This window comes from Alexandromys fortis, unplaced genomic scaffold, assembly GCF_014885135.2.
Source record: "Alexandromys fortis isolate MF-2015 unplaced genomic scaffold, M_Fortis_MF-2015_v1.1 scaffold_0, whole genome shotgun sequence".
NCBI classification, from domain to species: domain Eukaryota; kingdom Metazoa; phylum Chordata; class Mammalia; order Rodentia; family Cricetidae; genus Alexandromys; species Alexandromys fortis.
This window is the reverse complement of record NW_026067949.1, coordinates 45,573,884-45,591,224: the sequence shown is the minus strand read 5'-3', so window position 1 is coordinate 45,591,224 and position 17,341 is coordinate 45,573,884. Positions and strand designations below refer to the sequence as shown.

General features: G+C 43.6%; 1 protein-coding gene across 1 annotated transcript in view; it reads right to left on the bottom strand.

Annotated features, from left to right (window-relative positions):
- The window catches only part of Fras1 (Fraser extracellular matrix complex subunit 1), a 398,956-nt gene that overhangs the window by 103,251 nt on the left and 278,364 nt on the right, over positions 1-17,341 (bottom strand). The window contains exons 30-32 of the mRNA XM_050150115.1: positions 12,678-12,831; positions 7,328-7,515; positions 3,384-3,500 (exon numbers count right to left, since the gene is read on the bottom strand). Of these exons, the coding sequence (XP_050006072.1) occupies positions 3,384-3,500; positions 7,328-7,515; positions 12,678-12,831 (459 nt within the window). The remainder of the gene's footprint in view (positions 1-3,383; positions 3,501-7,327; positions 7,516-12,677; positions 12,832-17,341) is intronic.

The window sequence follows — 17,341 nt, the reverse complement described above, 5'->3', positions numbered from 1 at the left end:
GGCCTTCCTTTCCTAAGATCTGACGACATCACTGTACAAGGGGAGTTGTCTTATTGGTCTCTTTTGTTCTTGGCTTCTTTCACTTGTCATGTGCTCCAGGTTAACCCATGTACCTTATGATGGGATTCCTTTCCATTGTACGGCTGTGTCATGTTGCACTATTTGAGTGCACATACATACACCCCACACACATCTTCTTTATCTGTTTTTCTATCAATAGACATTTAGGTACTTTCATCTCTTGGCTCCTGTGAAAAATGCCACAGTGAACATTTCTACATGTTCTCCCTAACTCGGAAGCCACAGTCCCACTCCGTGGGGTTTATGTTGTAGCCTGTTGGCTATTTCTATTCTGCAAAGGTCCCATCCAGATGCTCGGGGGCTACAACAGTCTTCCCAAATTGACTGCTAAAATTCTGACCATGGCTTTTCTGCTGTAAACCTCCAACAGTCTTTTGGAACAATGGAACCCCCTTTATGCTTAAGGTCCCCTGAAGTCTGACTGACATGCCCTCTTGCTTTACATCGAGCAACTTCAGCTCCCGCCCATTGAACTACCTGCAGGGTCCCAAATGCTCATGTTTTGTCTCTAACCTTTGTACTCCGCTGCTCCTGTTGTCCAGAACGAATACCCCACAATGAGTTCCGATCAGTAGTTCTTCAAGTGTAGTGATGGGGACAGCGGGAAACAGAACCACCTGGGTCTTGCTAGAGACGTGGACTCCTGACCTCACAGCCAGACTTACTGCATTAGCGAACCTGGAGTGAGCTCCAGTGTACTGTAGTAACTCTCCAGGTGACGCCCATACGCACTTACGTCTGAGACCTTAAGAACCCTGATGCAGAGATCATTACACTCAACAGCTCAGCTCCTCCAGATGCTCCCATGCTTCGCTTCGCCGCACAAGGCACCCTCCTCCTTGCTCCCGAATGGCTGCTCTGGTCTGGCATTCCTCGCAATATCATTCCCCTGCTTATTTATTTGCCCGGCTCCTCCTCGATGCAAAAATCCCTGAACTAGAAACTCTTTTTTTTTTTTTTTTAAGGTCACTGAATCTGCAGTGTCTTCTTCAGCACTTGTCATGGGCACTCGCAAGGACTAATGAATGAATAACTGCAGGAATGAGAGGCAGACTCCTCTCAACCCCATCTGTGACATACTCGTCTGGAATATACAAAAACATCTCATCTGTATTTACCACATATCTGTACAATTTACCAAATGCGTGCAAAGCCTCAGTGTTTAGAGGAGTCCGAACCACTGAACTGAGGCTGTGTTTTTTTGTCACATGTAACAAGTGTGCCCTACAGTAAGAGCCCCAATTAACGTCAGAAGGAACAGCAACTCTGTATATCTTAAGTAATGTAAGCTAAATCACATTTTCCAGTCAGCTGACTTTGGAGAGATCCGAGGTTCATGAAGACAGACCTAATCTGCAAATGCACAGCCAGAGACTACAGCTGAAGCAACATGGAGTCTCTTGAGGAGACCGCGGCAAGGCGAACGGCACCACCTTCATGGCTCCCGGCCCATTTCTTTCCCTTCTAAACTCCAAATAACAGTGCTTTGCATTTGGCAAGAAATGTGTATGCACATTTTTCTTTACAGTTTAGAGAAAACTCTGATCCAAGTTCCTCCAGTCAGAATGATGAATTATAGACTTTATAATGCTGCTGAATTATGATTTCTTTATATTACAGTTTATGCTGGAAATGCCGATACCAGCTATTCATTAAAAACTTTCTACGTTCACCCTTTATGTCTCTGTCATTCCTCAGCCCCATAATTTCTGAAACTATCACTGCTCTCTTTGTTGTGGCCCAAGGCTGATGCCCTACACCGGAGTGTAATCATGTGGGTGCTAACTAACACATGGACCCATAACAATGAATTTACAGGGGTTTGCACGCTCATAGCTCTGTCTGAAAGAGAAGTCTGGCATTCCATCTACTCTAGGCACAGGGTTACAATGTACTCTGTACTTCCTACTCGTCTTTATTGAGCTTTATAGGCCAACCCAGGTGATATCTTCCTTCAGGCATATCCAGCCCTTGCCATTGCGATATGATGTTGGCATTTATAACACTCATGCTTGAGAGTCATGTGATCAAGCAATCTGCAAAGAAAATCTGAGTGGTTTGGGATAGTTTATGTATAAAGAGATTGGTATCAGTGTAGGACACACCCCCTCACAAGACCAAGTACTCAACACAGAGGGACAGAAGACAGGGATATGGGGGACAGAAGGCAGGAAAAGAGAGAAGGGGAAGGGAACCAGGGAGAGTGGGCAGGGAGATTTGTCCTGGAGAGACAAAGGACTGCCTCTGGATAGAGAGGAGCCAGATGGGGCTCATAGGAAAATAGCAGTTTATAAAGGTAAAAGGGGAAACCCCATGTTAGGATGAGGAGTTTAATTAGAATTGGGCATGTTAATTAGGTGAGTCAAAGTATTGATAGACTTCAATACTTTGATCATTGAACCTTGGTAGTCAGCCTCAGGAGGAGGACGTGGCCAAATAAGGGAACAGACCTTGGTGGCTAGCCTTAGGGTTATAATCTAACAGTTTTTAGCAAGGCAGTGTGGATAGGGGAGAAGGGAAAGGCCTACACAGTCACGTTAGCCATGCTCAAACTGGCTAGAGCCCCTTCATTATGATTTTGTGTTTGGGCTGTATTTAAAACTATTATCTAGCACATGAGTGCTATATCTTTCCATGGGCCACATTCATTTCCACAGAGTCCACAAGGCCTTCTGGGATTGGGTATAATGATCTCCACATCCCAACCATGCTTTCCTCATCTCTCCAGGTGATTGAACTACCTGCTATGTCTCAGCCGTCATCAGCTTTCTCACCCCCTGGGTCCTCCACGTGCTCTGAAAGCCCTTGGTCATCTCTCCTCCACTCTACCTGCCTTTCTTGTTCTTTTACTTGGATAATTAGTTGCTGCGTATCGTCCTGGACTCAGCATTGACACCACCTACTCCAGGAAGCTCTTACACTAGAAAGCCAGCTTCTGGTAGAGCTTTACAACATGAAGAGCAGCCGCTCCAGCTAGGTGGCGCTGTAAAAGACAGACTAATTCTACCCTAGAAGTGCTCAGGGAGAGACACAATAGCTGTATGGGGTGCTGAAGAGAGTCATGGGGCAATGGTTGGATGGGCAAGAATAGATTCTACATATCTTCTTTTTCTGAGGGGACTTTAAGTTCCTTTTTCAAGTTAGTGAGTAATGTATTTCAGGGCTGTTCTTGTTGGCTTTAGGGTCTAGTTTTGGGCCAAACATTTACTGCATCCCACACCAAGGCATTGGCTCACTTTCCTTCTGCATGGGTGGGTGTGCTTTGTCCAAGGGTAAAGCATTAGCCCTCCCATTCAACTCACGGTCATATGGAGAGATGTCCCCAGGGAGAGTTTAGGTGCCTCGGGTGCCTGAGGTAAGACTGCAATGTTGAACATGTGATTTTCCAAGTGGGCCTGGGCATCAGTGGCACTAGACACCTGAAAAACAAAATCATCATGGTGAGCTTTATTCTTCTACTGGGCAGAACACATTTGTATGCATTTAGACTCCCCACCCCCAAACCATCTGCCTTTGAATTCTATATGCGCCTACATCACAATTCTCTTTCTGTTCTTTGTATTTTATTTCTAATCATTTACTGATTATAAAAAAAAATCTGCATCACCATTTTAGGCAGTTCTTAAAATCCACGACAGTATAAATCAGAAAGAAAATATAGAATTTCACTACCTAGAAAGAGTGATGGACACATTGAAGCATTTCAGATTAATCTTTTTCTGTGCTATCTCCACATAATCTCCTTACGTAAACTCACATGTACTTGAAATTCTCTTCATTTAACCCGATCCTATGATACTCTGCTATGGTATTGGCCGTTAATGAGAGCGGGTCATGTTTATGGCTATGGAACGTGTTTACAGTGCATCTATAACACGGTTCTCTCTTACTCCGTTCCTCTCATCTGTACTCAGTGTAGATACGGACACCTGGACCATTAGTCACATGACTTAGCTTTATCGCTGCACTTCAGTAACATTTACAGCGAGGGCAACGGTCACAGAGTCAGCTTCTTTTTCTTGCTTCAAAAACCACCAAAAAAATGTGCTAAAGACAGCGGCACGAGCCTGTGCCGGGGGCAGCGGATGAGCCTGTGCCGAATGCCAGCGCTAGGGAAGCTGAGGTGGGAAGTCAAGAGACCAACCAGAGCTCACTGGCGAGGTAATATGTTAAGAAACAGGCCAACAACCCCTATGCATCAGTTTCTCGAGCTTCCTCCTGGTGCTTCTGGGCTGCTCCCCTAAGCCCGTCTTGTCTCCACTGTCTCCTCAGTCCTCTAACAAGAGCAGCTGAGCCTTGTGTGCCTGCAGGTAGCTGTCCGCCCCTGCTGACAGAAGGTGGGATACTGTACACTGTGCCCAGCAGGAAAACCATCTTCTGGGCCTTCATCTAGCTTATGTCCGATGCCTGCAGTGAAGTTTCAGGGCATTCGGATGTCTCCCAGGGGCTGCCAATGCTGGCCAAGGACCAGTTACACGTTGCTGATCATCTGGCGTGGGCTCAGCTCTTAGTCTCTTTTCAAAGGTAACTTCCCTGTTCCCCACAAAGCAATACAATTATTCCCCTTCGTACAGAGGAAATTAAAAATTAAAAAAAAAAAAAAAAAAAACAAAGCAATGTCTCAAAGTCAGAATAAACGGGCCAGTTGGGTTCACAAGCTTGCCACTGTGCAAGATGGCTCACTTTGGTAGACATAAGAAATTAGGAGTTAGGGGAGTATTTCCTTCTGTCGTGAAGGCAGAGAAACAGCACTGGCCAGGCTGTGAAACACGGGCATATTAACAGAGCAAGTAAATCAGGCTGGCCTCCGCATAAATACACTGGCAGCGAAACAGCATGAAATAGAATGTTGGTCTTTTTCAAACCACATCCACGGATTCTGTGTCAACAGGATCTGAATACACAGTTATTTTCTTACATAAAAATGGCTGGATGTACTTGCCCTCTCGCTAGACCGTCTAGTGATTAAAAATGCCATGCAGCTTACATAAATCCAATCATACATGCAAAGTCACAGACGGGCTGCATTGATGGCTCGTGACAGCACATCAGCATCAAAATGAAATTAAATCCACGCAGCTCATTAGATTACATTTCCTGCTTTAAAGGGGAAAAAGGGAAGGGAAAAGAACCGACACCATGACAGCCTCCTCTTGGTTTAAAATCTTCCAGGGACACTAAGATGACAAATGGGGAGGTTACTAACCATTTACTTTAGCACACGGATAAAGTGTCTGTGCTTTTCAGACCAAAATATGAAGTATGCTTTCAAAGTAATAAAAATATAAAAACAGACAGCGACACTTTTATGTCCAGGAGAACCTCATCTCAGAGTCACTTCACGCTCAGAATAAATATGCGGTCCCTGCTTAAAATCAGTCTCTCTCAGCCGGGCGGTGGTGGCGCATGCCTTGAATCCCACCACTTTGGAGGCAGAGGCAGGAGGATGTCCGTGAACTCAAGGTGAGCCTGGTCTACAAAGTGAGTTCCAGGGTAGCCAGAGGCCAGAGAAACCCTGTCAAAAATCTCTCTCTCTCTCTCTCTCTCTCTCTCTCTCTCTCTCTCTCTCTCTCTCTCTGACTGCTTCCAGAGGGAGTCCACAAACCATCTTCTAAAAAGGCAAGCTCCTTACCGCAGAATTAAGGTCCTTCTTTAGCCAGAAGTTCTTACTGCTCTTTGACCCAGGACACCATAGTTTGGAGAAGTGGGGTAGTATAAACCCATGTCCCCAAAATGATACTCTTTCATTCTTGAGGCTATGATTCAAGAATATCACAAATACTTCTAAAGCTATTTGAAGTAGAAGTTCTATCACGCTTCATGTAAGGAGCATGGCGACTCTACAGAGACCTACTTTCTAAGTAATAATGTTCAGTCTTATGTTGTAAATCTTGTAAGCGGGCAAGTTTGTTAGGTTTGAGGCTGGGCCTCATGTAGCTCAGGATGGCCAAACTTACTATGCAGCTGATGTCCTTGAACTTCTGACCTTGGATGTGCTGGAAGTGTAGGTGTGCACCAGCACGTCTGCTTCAGGGAGTCTTTTTCCCCCTCCCTAAATGAGTACCTTTTAACTTACTTTTCATTCTTTCATTTCACTCCGTAACCAAGTTGCAAAGCTACTTCATGTCATTTTGAACAGGTGCTTAGAATTCCCTTCTAGGGAAAGACTCCATAGTGACAGCACGCTGTCTTGACCCCTGAGAAAGGGAAGGCAGATCTGTGGGCTCTAGTTTGCTGAGGTGACTTCTTCTGATTGAGGTCTTCGCCTCAATTCTGACTCATTCTCTCAGGACGGCTGCCGTCCCGGGGGCTGAAATTGAGACGTTAACTCGAGCAAAGGCCACAGAGCATTTGCTCGCTTTGGAACCTCATTTTAATAGTTTCCATATTTCTATCAACCCACTCTTTGGAAAAAACACTGATTTATCAGGCAACTAAAACGTACATGCCAGGCATAAGAAGTGGAGTGCATTCTTAGACGAGAGAAAAGCCTGGAACTTGAAGGGCGTACTGTGGGCACCACAATGAGCAAATGTATTTCCCGGTGTCTTATAAAACGCTGTGTTCTGCTTAGCCTCCCAGTCCCTTATTCCTTAGTATTCCTGTCTAATTTTGATTTCGCATCCTTCTAGCTGTAGGTTTGCTTAATGTTACTGCTCTTTTCAAAGACTCGGCCTTTGTTCTCATTTGTTACTCGTAGTGTTTCAGAATTGACCAGATTCTCCTTTTTGCTTTCCTTGCGGGTTGCTAGGCTCCCACGTCAAACATTTGGTCCACTTATTTTTGTGTTTTCCTGCTCAATAATAAATGGTACCACCAGTTTTTTGAATACAGTTTTGTAGCCTTCACGTGAGTCTTCAAAAGTTATTAAAAGTTCTTTTCTCCTCAACAGTTCTTAGTGGTTCACGACTTTGATTTCCTTTAAGAACATTTAAACTATACCAAGTGGTTTAACAGTCTTGTTTACTTTTTATTATGATTTCACTTGTATTTACAATCATCAGTAATCCAACCTCATATTCTTTCTTATTCTTTTGCATTTCTGCTTATGGTCTAGCCTGTCACCAATTTCGATAAACGATAATGGCAGGACCCTAAGTAGCACCTGTTACTATTCACCTGAATACACATATTTTACAAAACTCTTAATGTTATTAATTACGTCTCCCGCTCCTAGACAGGCAATGGAAGAAAACGGCCCGTGTGACCTTTGACAATGGATGGCCAGGATGTAGACAGAGCGTACCTGGAAGCGGAAGGCGTCACTCTGGGCCGGGGCTCCCGAGTGTCTGTACCACACTATGCCGTCGTCAATGTCCTGCTGTGTGAAGGTGCTGGAGGGGGTTGCCATCCTTCCATCAGGCAGGTGCTGTCCTTCCTCGGCAGGACTGGCGGGGCTGTCTGCTGGCAGATTCATCAGGAGGACCACCTCCCCTAGGGAAGCAAGGCCGTACGGTTACATCTCTGGGAAAGGCCAGCTGGAGATCTCCTTCCTTCCCATCCTTCCTTCCTTACAAACTGAACAAGTACGTCTCTAGAGCTAAGGTAAGGCCACTAACAGAACTCAATAAATATCACTGAATTCCCCTTTAGACACAGAATCCCCAGTCTCCAATAGCCATGTAACGGCAATCTATGTATAAAGTTGTTGACTAGTATTTATTAAAATTACACAACAAGACTTATATTGTAGTGGGTGTTGTGAATAGGCACACACCGGGCACTGGATGTATTAATTTCTATATGGAACTTTCGATGTAACTCAAAGTGTTTTAAACAGTTGCAGACTGGAAACATAAGAGGGAGAGAGTTCAGTGGGAGTCATTCCTGAGAAGACTCTGCCCAGTGGGGACAAGGTCGGCTGATACCAGGACACACACAGGACACACACACACACGCACATTCCTGGTGCGGCTGCGTAAACCCAGCTCTGCCTCTCCCAGACTCACGAGCTTCCTCACACTCCTAGGGCTCCACTGTTCATGGGCAATGTAAAACCAGCTCAGGCTGAACATCCCTCATCTGGAAGCCCATAATCCAAAAAGATCCACGACCCCAAGCTTTTGGGGTGCAACATGACACATAGTAGAAAATTCCATACTGGAGTGATCTCGCGCAGCAGGTCAAAGTCAAACACTAGGAACAGGAAGTCTACTGTGGGAAGTCACTTTCAGGCTTTGTTATGTAAAAGATGCATATGACATGTAAGTGATCATGTGATTACAGTTCAGTCTCATTTTCAAGATATCTTATCACTTGTTTGAAAATACTAAATAATTTTTAAAAATCCATATTTAAAATACTTTTGGCATTTCTTGGCATTTTGGCCAAGCAACGCTCAACCTGTTGGAAACAAACTTTAAAGGAACTTTAACTTTAGAAAGCTGGTTACTCATGTGGGCACTTCTATGTGTCATGTGAAGAATGTCATCTCCCTTACAGATGTCTTTAGCCATAGAGAAGTTCCGAGACCTGCTGGAGGTCAGCAGATAGCAGGGATTTGAACTGAAAGTTCATATTCTTAGCCATGAAGTTTTATTACTAACCGGTACTATTTCCTGTCCATGTATCAGTGTTTGACTTAGCATTTTCTCCCCCTTCATTTGACACATTTTATTTGAAACACAGCAAGGAAATCTAAAATCAAACACCACCCACCTGTTTTTAAAGCTTCTCCCTCACCTGAAGCTACTGTCATCTTCTGGTGAGATCACAAATGCAGAAGTGTTATAGAAACAATTAAAATTTCACAAGAATATACCCTAGAGTGAAGACCACACAGAAAAATAGATGCCCTTTTGAAAACAGGCTGTGTTTTGCAGCTAACAGTAAGTCTCCCAAAGCTACTCTGCCATTTTGATAGTAGGAGGGATGGCAGGTGTGTGTGTGTGTGTGTGTGTGTGTGTGTGTGTGTGTGTGTGTAAGAAAGAGAGGGGGGAACCAGAGGCAGGGAGGGAGAACACAGAGAGAGAAGGACAGAGAATCTATTTTTCTATTTTTGAAATGTTTTGTAGGCGGATGCCCGATCTTAATACTCTAGGCATATTGAATAACTGACAGCACATGTCTTTTTTCAGAACTGGTAATCATATTTTCATTACTCCAGAGAAACCCATCTTCCACCTCAACGTAAACACCCATTTTAATATGTGTATGCACTAAATTCATGTTAAAGATGAGCAAAACCCACTGGGTGGTAACAAAATACTGCAATAGGAGAAAATCGCCAGCGTTCATGGAACCATCTGAGGGAATGGATTCACCCTAGTTCTGTGTTGCTGCTAGATAAGCAATTCTATCACCATCTCTCCTGGTGAAAACCCACATCGTAAGATACTGTGAGCAGACATGGCTTCCCAGGACCAGGCCTGTTCATGCGTGTCAGTACAGTTGTGAAATGCTCTGGAAGGAACTGCCACAAAGAAAACAAAAAGAGCGGACAGAAAACATCCTACAGCTGACTTCCTAGCTGCTCTGCTTTGTGACGAAAGAGCCAAGCGGAACTTCCCTAACAATGCCTACTGAAAGAAATACATTTTCAACAACAACAATCACTGCCATATGACACAGCTCCCCAGGTACTGCAGGATATTGACTAGGTCCAACAATTTTAACGCAATAGTCTTTGAGTGTCTACTAGATAGCCTCTGCTGCAACAGGCCTTTTAGAGTAGAGGACCCACAGCTAATCCGACACATCTATTGCTACTGCTGCAGATCTGCACTGAAAGCAGCAGAGAGCCACTGGAGGACTTCTGCAGGTGACTGCTGTGCACGGACTTGGGACATGGAATTGTGTGGCTGGAGTCCAGATGGTCTACAAGACTTGAAAATACTACTAAGGAGGCCAGACTTTATTAAAAATGACAATAATCAATTTAAATAGACAGTTTAAGCAATCAGAAGGTTAGTACAAAATCATGTGTTGAGGTCGAGACCTGAACTAAGGTAACAGACACACAATTTGCACAGAAACAAGCAGACAGTGAGGAGATAAGCAATGCAGGCTGCCAATCACAGATCTGGAAGCAAGAGAAGACTGAGTGAAAGACCATCTGTAGCCAGGGCGGCTGCCACTGAGGGGCGCAGAACAGACGGACAGGACAGACAGACACATCGAGGATGGAGAGTTGGCCACTGGATGCAATAAATATGGGAGTCTTGGGAAAAATAACTTGAGGAGAAAAGGGGAAATTTCGAGGCCTTGGTGCCATAGTCATGAAGAGGGGAAGCTAATACCGTGTGTGGGTGCTAACCACTGCTTTTACCACGATAGCACCAAAAATAGAAGACATATTTCCAATGCAAAACTCTACACTTGGAAACCAGCAGTCGCTTCTGTCTGGGATATGGGATACTTAAGGCTATGTTTAATGAAGAATTTTGAAGAGAAAAATTAATGCTATTAGAATTAAAATCTCATTTGAATTGCCATGAATTATGTTGGGATTGAGGCCATTTTTTATTAAACTTTCTTACAGTATGATAAATAATTTAGAGTTCCAGTGATTTAGAATAAGTGACATTCCTTCTCCAATGATGTCCAAAGTACTTTGATAGACTACTAGACTATTTTCACCTCTACAAAGACACTAAGGATACATGTGTCAATCAACTGGATGAGTCTGAAAGTGTGGTTGAATTTAGTTTTGTTTGTTTTGTTTTCTTTTTTCTTTTTTGTTTTGTTCCTGTCTCACTCTATGTAAGCCAAGCTTTCCTGCTTCATAAACTAGTGGCAATCCTCCTGCTTCAGTTTTCCAAGTGCTGGAATTGCAGGTGTAACCATCGTGCCTGGCTGAATTGAAGCTCGTTACACTCGTACTGTATAAGGGATTTGTGCTCAGCTCCATTCCCAATGTCAGTTCTCCACGAAAAGCTTAAAGCCACATTGAAGGTTTGAAAGTGGTGTGAGAACACAGAGCAGTCAGAAGTTTGATGTGGGGGCCACAGGCGCATCTCACTGGGACAGGGGGATGGGAGTAGATTTGTGTTTGTGCGGGTGTCTAACTCCAGCCATCCTTTTCGCTCTTGGATGGTTCTCTATAGTGACATGATTTGATTACTATTAACAGGGAGAAACACACACAGAGAAATTGGGTTACAGTAGAAAGGCTCCCAATCAAGCATTTATTAAGCTGAAATGGCAAACTTCCATCTGCTTAAAAACCACTTAATTCAGTGTTGTTCTGTTTAATATTTAATGAAATACTGGGCTGTTTCTTAATTTCTGGCTTTTAATAGTCATAATAAAGTTAGGGGATTTAATATATCACAAGAGTCAGAGGCATTTAGAGATGAAAAGGACTTAGAAGTCACCTAGCACAAACTCAGCAGGGCAAGTGCACTGGAAACAGAACATGAATGAATTACAGATAGAAGAATAACTGTAGTGGAGGAATTTGGCAGTTGTCACCTTAATCAGGGGATTAAAGTTAATGTAAATACAGTAAAACAGCAATATCGTGTGTCCCCAATACAGTACATCAAAAGTCGAAAGAGCAAACCCTAACCCCAAATGAGAAGCTACCAAATGGATCCAAAGCCAGCAATAGTCCACAAATATATGAATAGTTCTCTTCAAAATATTAGTCAAGGGCTGGGGAGGTGGCTTGATGCCAAGTACCAAGACCCAAGTTGAAATCCCAGCACCCATGTTAACAAGCTAGGCATGGTCTCATGCATACCTGTAACCTCAGCACTGTAGGGGTGGAGGTAGGAAGATGTTTGAGGCTTGTTGACTGCCAGTCTAACCAAAAACTGTGAGTACCAGGCTTAAGAGTGAGTGATGAGCAGACACAGGGCACTCTCCACCAGCCTCTGAGCAACAACAAAGACTGCTTCTGTGGTCAGCACTTAGATATTTCTCTTCATTTCTGGGGCATCACTTATGAAGCATACCTCAGTATAACTCTTGCTAAACTGCACTTCCAGTTGACGTCAACCGGAATACCTTAGGTTACTACATGCATTATCTTTCTTGGGAAAGTAATAATGGTGAATATTGAAGAATATTTCTGTGCAATTTCTTTCTCATCCTTATTAAGAGCCTGGGCTGCTAACGTGGCTCAGTGGGAGAAGGAGCCTGCTACTGAGTCTGAGGGTTTGAAAACTCGAGTTTGACCCTGGGACTCACAAGGCAGAAAGAGAGAACGGTATTGTAGGCATACATGGACGCATATGTGCTCTCGTGGACACCCAAGTGCCCTTGCATGCGCACAGTAAATAAACAAATGCAAAAAATTTTAAATTAAAAAAAAAGGGAGTCTAAAGGTGGGTCTTAGAGAACAAAGGTAGCATCTGAGAGCCTGGCCATTGAAATTCCCACAACATGTGTTAGCTAGGTGACTGTCAGAAAGCTGCTGTGTCCTAATGTCACGTGTAAAATAAAATTACATAAAACAAGCTACTATCTTAGATGTTATATACAATGTGCTGATAAGGTACTCACGAGAGTGGACAGTGTACCAGCCTACATGATCACTTTGCCCCTCAGTGAGGGGCATGAAGTATGAGGAAGCTTACTTACTGCATGGCATGGTGTAACACCAAGTCCTAACCCCTGATGCAAAATGAAGCCACACTAAAAAGACACGTTACCAAACCGCGGGTGGTCATGCGTGATCTTGTAGATGATATCCTCGGCTCTGACCCCAGGAGCTTGAGCCTGCAGGATTCGGTTGGTGATCTTCAGCATCCCCCCTTGGGGAACCCACACCATAGAGTTGGTCACAAGCCGCAAAACTCCATCATTCTGGAAGGAAAGAAAGGCACAGCACTGGGTACTGAATATGAGTACAGCATACTCAGGAAAATGTAAGTCACAGGGGCATGCTGTTGCTAGAGATCATCTAACAGAGAAGAGCGGTGCAGAGCACAGTGACACCGTGGGCCACGTGCCAACTCTGTGTGTAGTTGGGTACACATCTGTATATACTTAGATGTTGTCATACTCTGCCTTTGCTTGTCATGTATCTTCAGTAAGTGACTCCATGTTTCCAAAAGTTAAGAGAGAGCAAATTCTGCAGGCACCCCACACGATGATCGCTGGATTCCACAGCACAGACCCTGTACGCTCAGAGATGGGGATTGTACACAACTAAAGCAATGAAAATAAAACAGCCATCTAAGAACCCTTCACTAGTGAAGCTGTCATTCATAGATGAAAGAGAGGCTTTCTGGACAAACCGAGGCTAGAACTGCTGACCACAGCTGGGCTTGTCTGACAAGAAAGGCTGGAGTTCTTCAAGTGCAAATGAAGAGACGTCAGTTAACAGTGTGAGAACTCACCTGCAGAACAAAGGAGAGCTGGCTGCTCCTACACTCTCCACACACATGGACTCAACCAACAGCAGTTTGGACACACTCAGGAAAAACCGTTGTGTCTTCTAAACAGGCACAGCCTGCATTTTCTGTACATTCCCTACAGAATACTCTGCATGTGAGCGTGTGCATGCATTTACACACTTATATAATGTGTACATTTCTATTTCTTAGAAAGACTGGAATAAGATTTTATTTTATTTTATTTATTTATTTATTTGGTTTTTTTGAGACAGGGTTTCTCTGTGGCTTTGGAGCCTGTCCTGGAACTAGCTCTGTAGACCAGGCTGGTCTCGAACTCACAGAGATTCGCCTGTCTCTGTCTCCCGAGTGCTGGGAAGATTTTAAAAGGAAAAAGCAGTAAAGACAATTATAACTGTAGGAATTTGTTAGCAGGACTGACGATATACAAAACCATAAACTGTGATACTAACAGCGAAGTATCAGGCGTCAGGGACACATACACGTGGAGAGCAGTGTGTGGTTGAAAGCAACATATCAGCTTAAAATGCACTATTATAACTTCAAGACTTTATGTAAGCGTCATTGTAAACCCGCAGTAGGTATCGAAAAGACAAAGACATAAGAATCAAGGCACTCAGAACCCCCAACATTATATCAAAAAAAAAAAGAGAAAGATTATTCAGCCATTATAAAAAGGAGGGATGACAATGTGGAAGACATTCAGCTAAAAGAAATAAGCAGGACACAAGAAGAAGACAAAAGATGTGTGGTTTCTCACATGGGGAATCTAAAACAGTCAGATTCCCAAGGAAAGCAGAACAGGAATAGACAGGGAGCAGGAAACATGGAAAATGGAAGTTAATGGCTACATGGTGTGAAGCTTCAGTTGCACTAGGTAAGTCAGTTCTGAAAACTTACACAGTGCAGTCCACGGTTACCAGTGATGCGTGGAAACCTTCACAGTGCAGCCCACGGTTACCGGTGCTGTGTGGAAACCTACACGGTGCAGCCCACGGTTACCGGTGCTGCGTGGAAACCTACACGGTGCAGCCCACGGTTACCAGTGCTGTGTGGGTTGCTTACTGTTGCTAAAATGACAGATCCAGAAAGATAACCTATAAAGGTAACGAGATCCGCAGGAGACCTTGGGAAGTGATGCTGCCCATGACTCTGAAGCAGTGATGGCGTCCCTGCTCATAGCTCCAAATGCTTCATATTATAAATATTAAATATATAGGGCTCTTAATTTTTACTCAGTGTTTTGAAAAAGAAATACTAATATTCCCATTCATCTTGATTATGGTTGTTTTGACTGTTTTGAAAGGAGCGGAATACTCAAGAAGAGATGGATAGAAAATCACATATCATCTTTTCTATAGCTAATGTGCACAAAAGCCAACTCTTACTATTATTTCCCCCTCATTGTTAACATTTTGGAATTGACGTTTCTCCTTTTAGCTTTTCTCCATTGCATATCCCCATCAGCACAATAAATTGGTTATTTTACTAGTTGAACAATCCTGCCCTCTGATGTTTTATGTATCCCTCAGAGTACATTAGCAGGCAATGAAATCCCAATGAGTAAAATTGAGGACATGGTTAAAACAGTGCTTTAAATTAAATAGCTCTTCTAATCCATTTCATACAACAATAGGCATAAAAATGCTGCTAATAAAATATAGCCATCACGTATTGTATTACGAGTAAAAATATTAACGTTGTGATCCATAGTAAAAGCAGAAGCCTCTCTCCTTTAAAACAAAATACAATCCCCTCCCCACATGAAACTTGAGCCATAAATAATGGAACTTTAACTCAAATGATACCATAGCCCAAATATTCCAAATCAAAGTTTTCAAAACTCTGCTGTTTAGCAGATGGCTAGTTGGGTGGTCTTGTTTTTCTTCTTCACTTATTCTGGAAACTCGGAGCTCATTTACACCACAAGTTTAACATTTCACTGGTCCTGGGCATGACTGACTGAAGGGAAGAAACAGTTGTGGAGAGCTCAGGGGGTAGCGGGTCAGCAGGAGACAAGGGAGGCCAACAGGCATGGCTTCGCGTTTGTCAGCAGGAGTTCAGAGATTTGCTCTTCCAAGGCAGGAGCGTGCAGCCTTTGCTTGGTGTAGAATCCAACATTTAAGCCAGTCAAAATTTTCTCAGTGGGTGTCTTATGAGCACTGAACAAGCTAAGAAGCCCTCCACCCCCCCCCATCAAAAGGAAAACTGATATTCCAAAGCGACTCAGTCGTGTTTGCTCACATATCAAATATTTTTACACCACTGACCTTTGAAATTCACCCAAATAATTGCCTCTAACTGTGCCCCCATAAAAGCACCAGCAAGAGGCATGCGTGAAGTTGAAGGAAATACAATAGGCATTTTCAATTACATACAGGCAATGCCACCGCAGAAAGGATCCTCAGAGACAGGTTTCCAGCCAGGTCCAACTACGGCACTTGGGAGATTTTTAATATTAAAGCATTAGCTAGCTGTAGAAAAGAGATGCTCAAACAATAAAGGAGCTCAGTAAGATTATCAAACTGGTTCCCAAAGTGGACAGAAGGCACGGGTTCCAAAGGCACGGTAATTAACGGGAAGGCAAATAATACCTTGAAAACCCAGCAGAAGGGCCATCGTCCACAGAGTTGAGTCCCCTGCCCACACTGTAGCCCTCACAAGATGTGGAACTCCCTCAGACGCATTTATCTCTAGCAGGTTTGGGTTTGGAGAGTTACCTAATTAACCCAATTAATGAAACCTGTTCAACAGAACATTCTTTATTACTTTTTAATCTTTTCCCCCCTTCTGCCTCCTGCCCCAGTAAAACATGTTTTGACACTATTCCCAATTCTATTTCTCCACGGTAGCTCAGCATCCTCCTGGAAGGGGCAGTTAGGTTTATTCACTGCCAGGCTGAGACAGGGTGAAGTAGGAGACAGCTTGAAAAACAGGGCCGATCTCACAGCTCCGTTGCTTCGCCCAGAAGGGCCACAGCAGCAGCAGCAGAGGGGCCCTGAGCATTTTGTACCTGGCACAGACCATCTAGAAGACAGAGACGCAGCCAGGAGTCTTGTTCAAGCCATTACACCATTACAACCACCTGTCCAACAAAAACATAAAATGTGCCCTTCTCGGAGAGAAAAACTAAATTAATACTTGACTCACAATGCTTCCTTCTATCCCTTCATCAGAAGGACTAGAAAATCAGGCTAACTTTTCCACTGAACAAGATAGGGATTCACTTGTGTACCCATTCATAAGCATTTACAACACCCTCACCCAGTTCATTAAAACCATCAACTAGATACCAGCCAGTAAATGGCTTGTCTCCAGAATTAACACATAGGCAGCCTCAGGGAAGGAATTCCCAGACCCATCCTCAAAAATCATTCTTAGCACACATCTGACTACACATCTACCAGACACTGGAACATACGAGTTTTATTTCTTGGGCCCAGCAGACCTATGACTATAAATAGCCTCCCCAGTAAAAAGCTGTGCCGAATCCAGAGGGAAGATTCCAGAAGGTACGGGGCCCAGCTTGCTTGGATAGGACACCAAGAATAGATTTTTGTCTTCATTTAATCCATCAAGGGAATGGGACTCCATATGCCTTAAGGATTGAAAGCTAGAGGCCAGAGCATGAGAGCATCCTGACTGAGTGTGGGAGGCAGGCACCCTTGAAACAAAATCTTAGCTCCAGTGTTGAAAACCTTTGTGAAAATGATTATTTCTAGATCTCTTTTTGTTTTAGTGTCCTCCTTCGGTAAATTCGAGATAATTGTACAAACAGCACAGGATGAACAGGAAGATTCAAGAGCTAATTCACACCAAGTTTTAGTGTCTAGTAAATGTTAAAAACAAACAAACAAAAACCCTTTTATTCATGCTATCATTTCCTTTAGAAACAACAAGGCGACACTCTAGCTTTCCAGTAGGGCAGGATGAAAAAACCTAGAAAAGGGGTGCAAGGA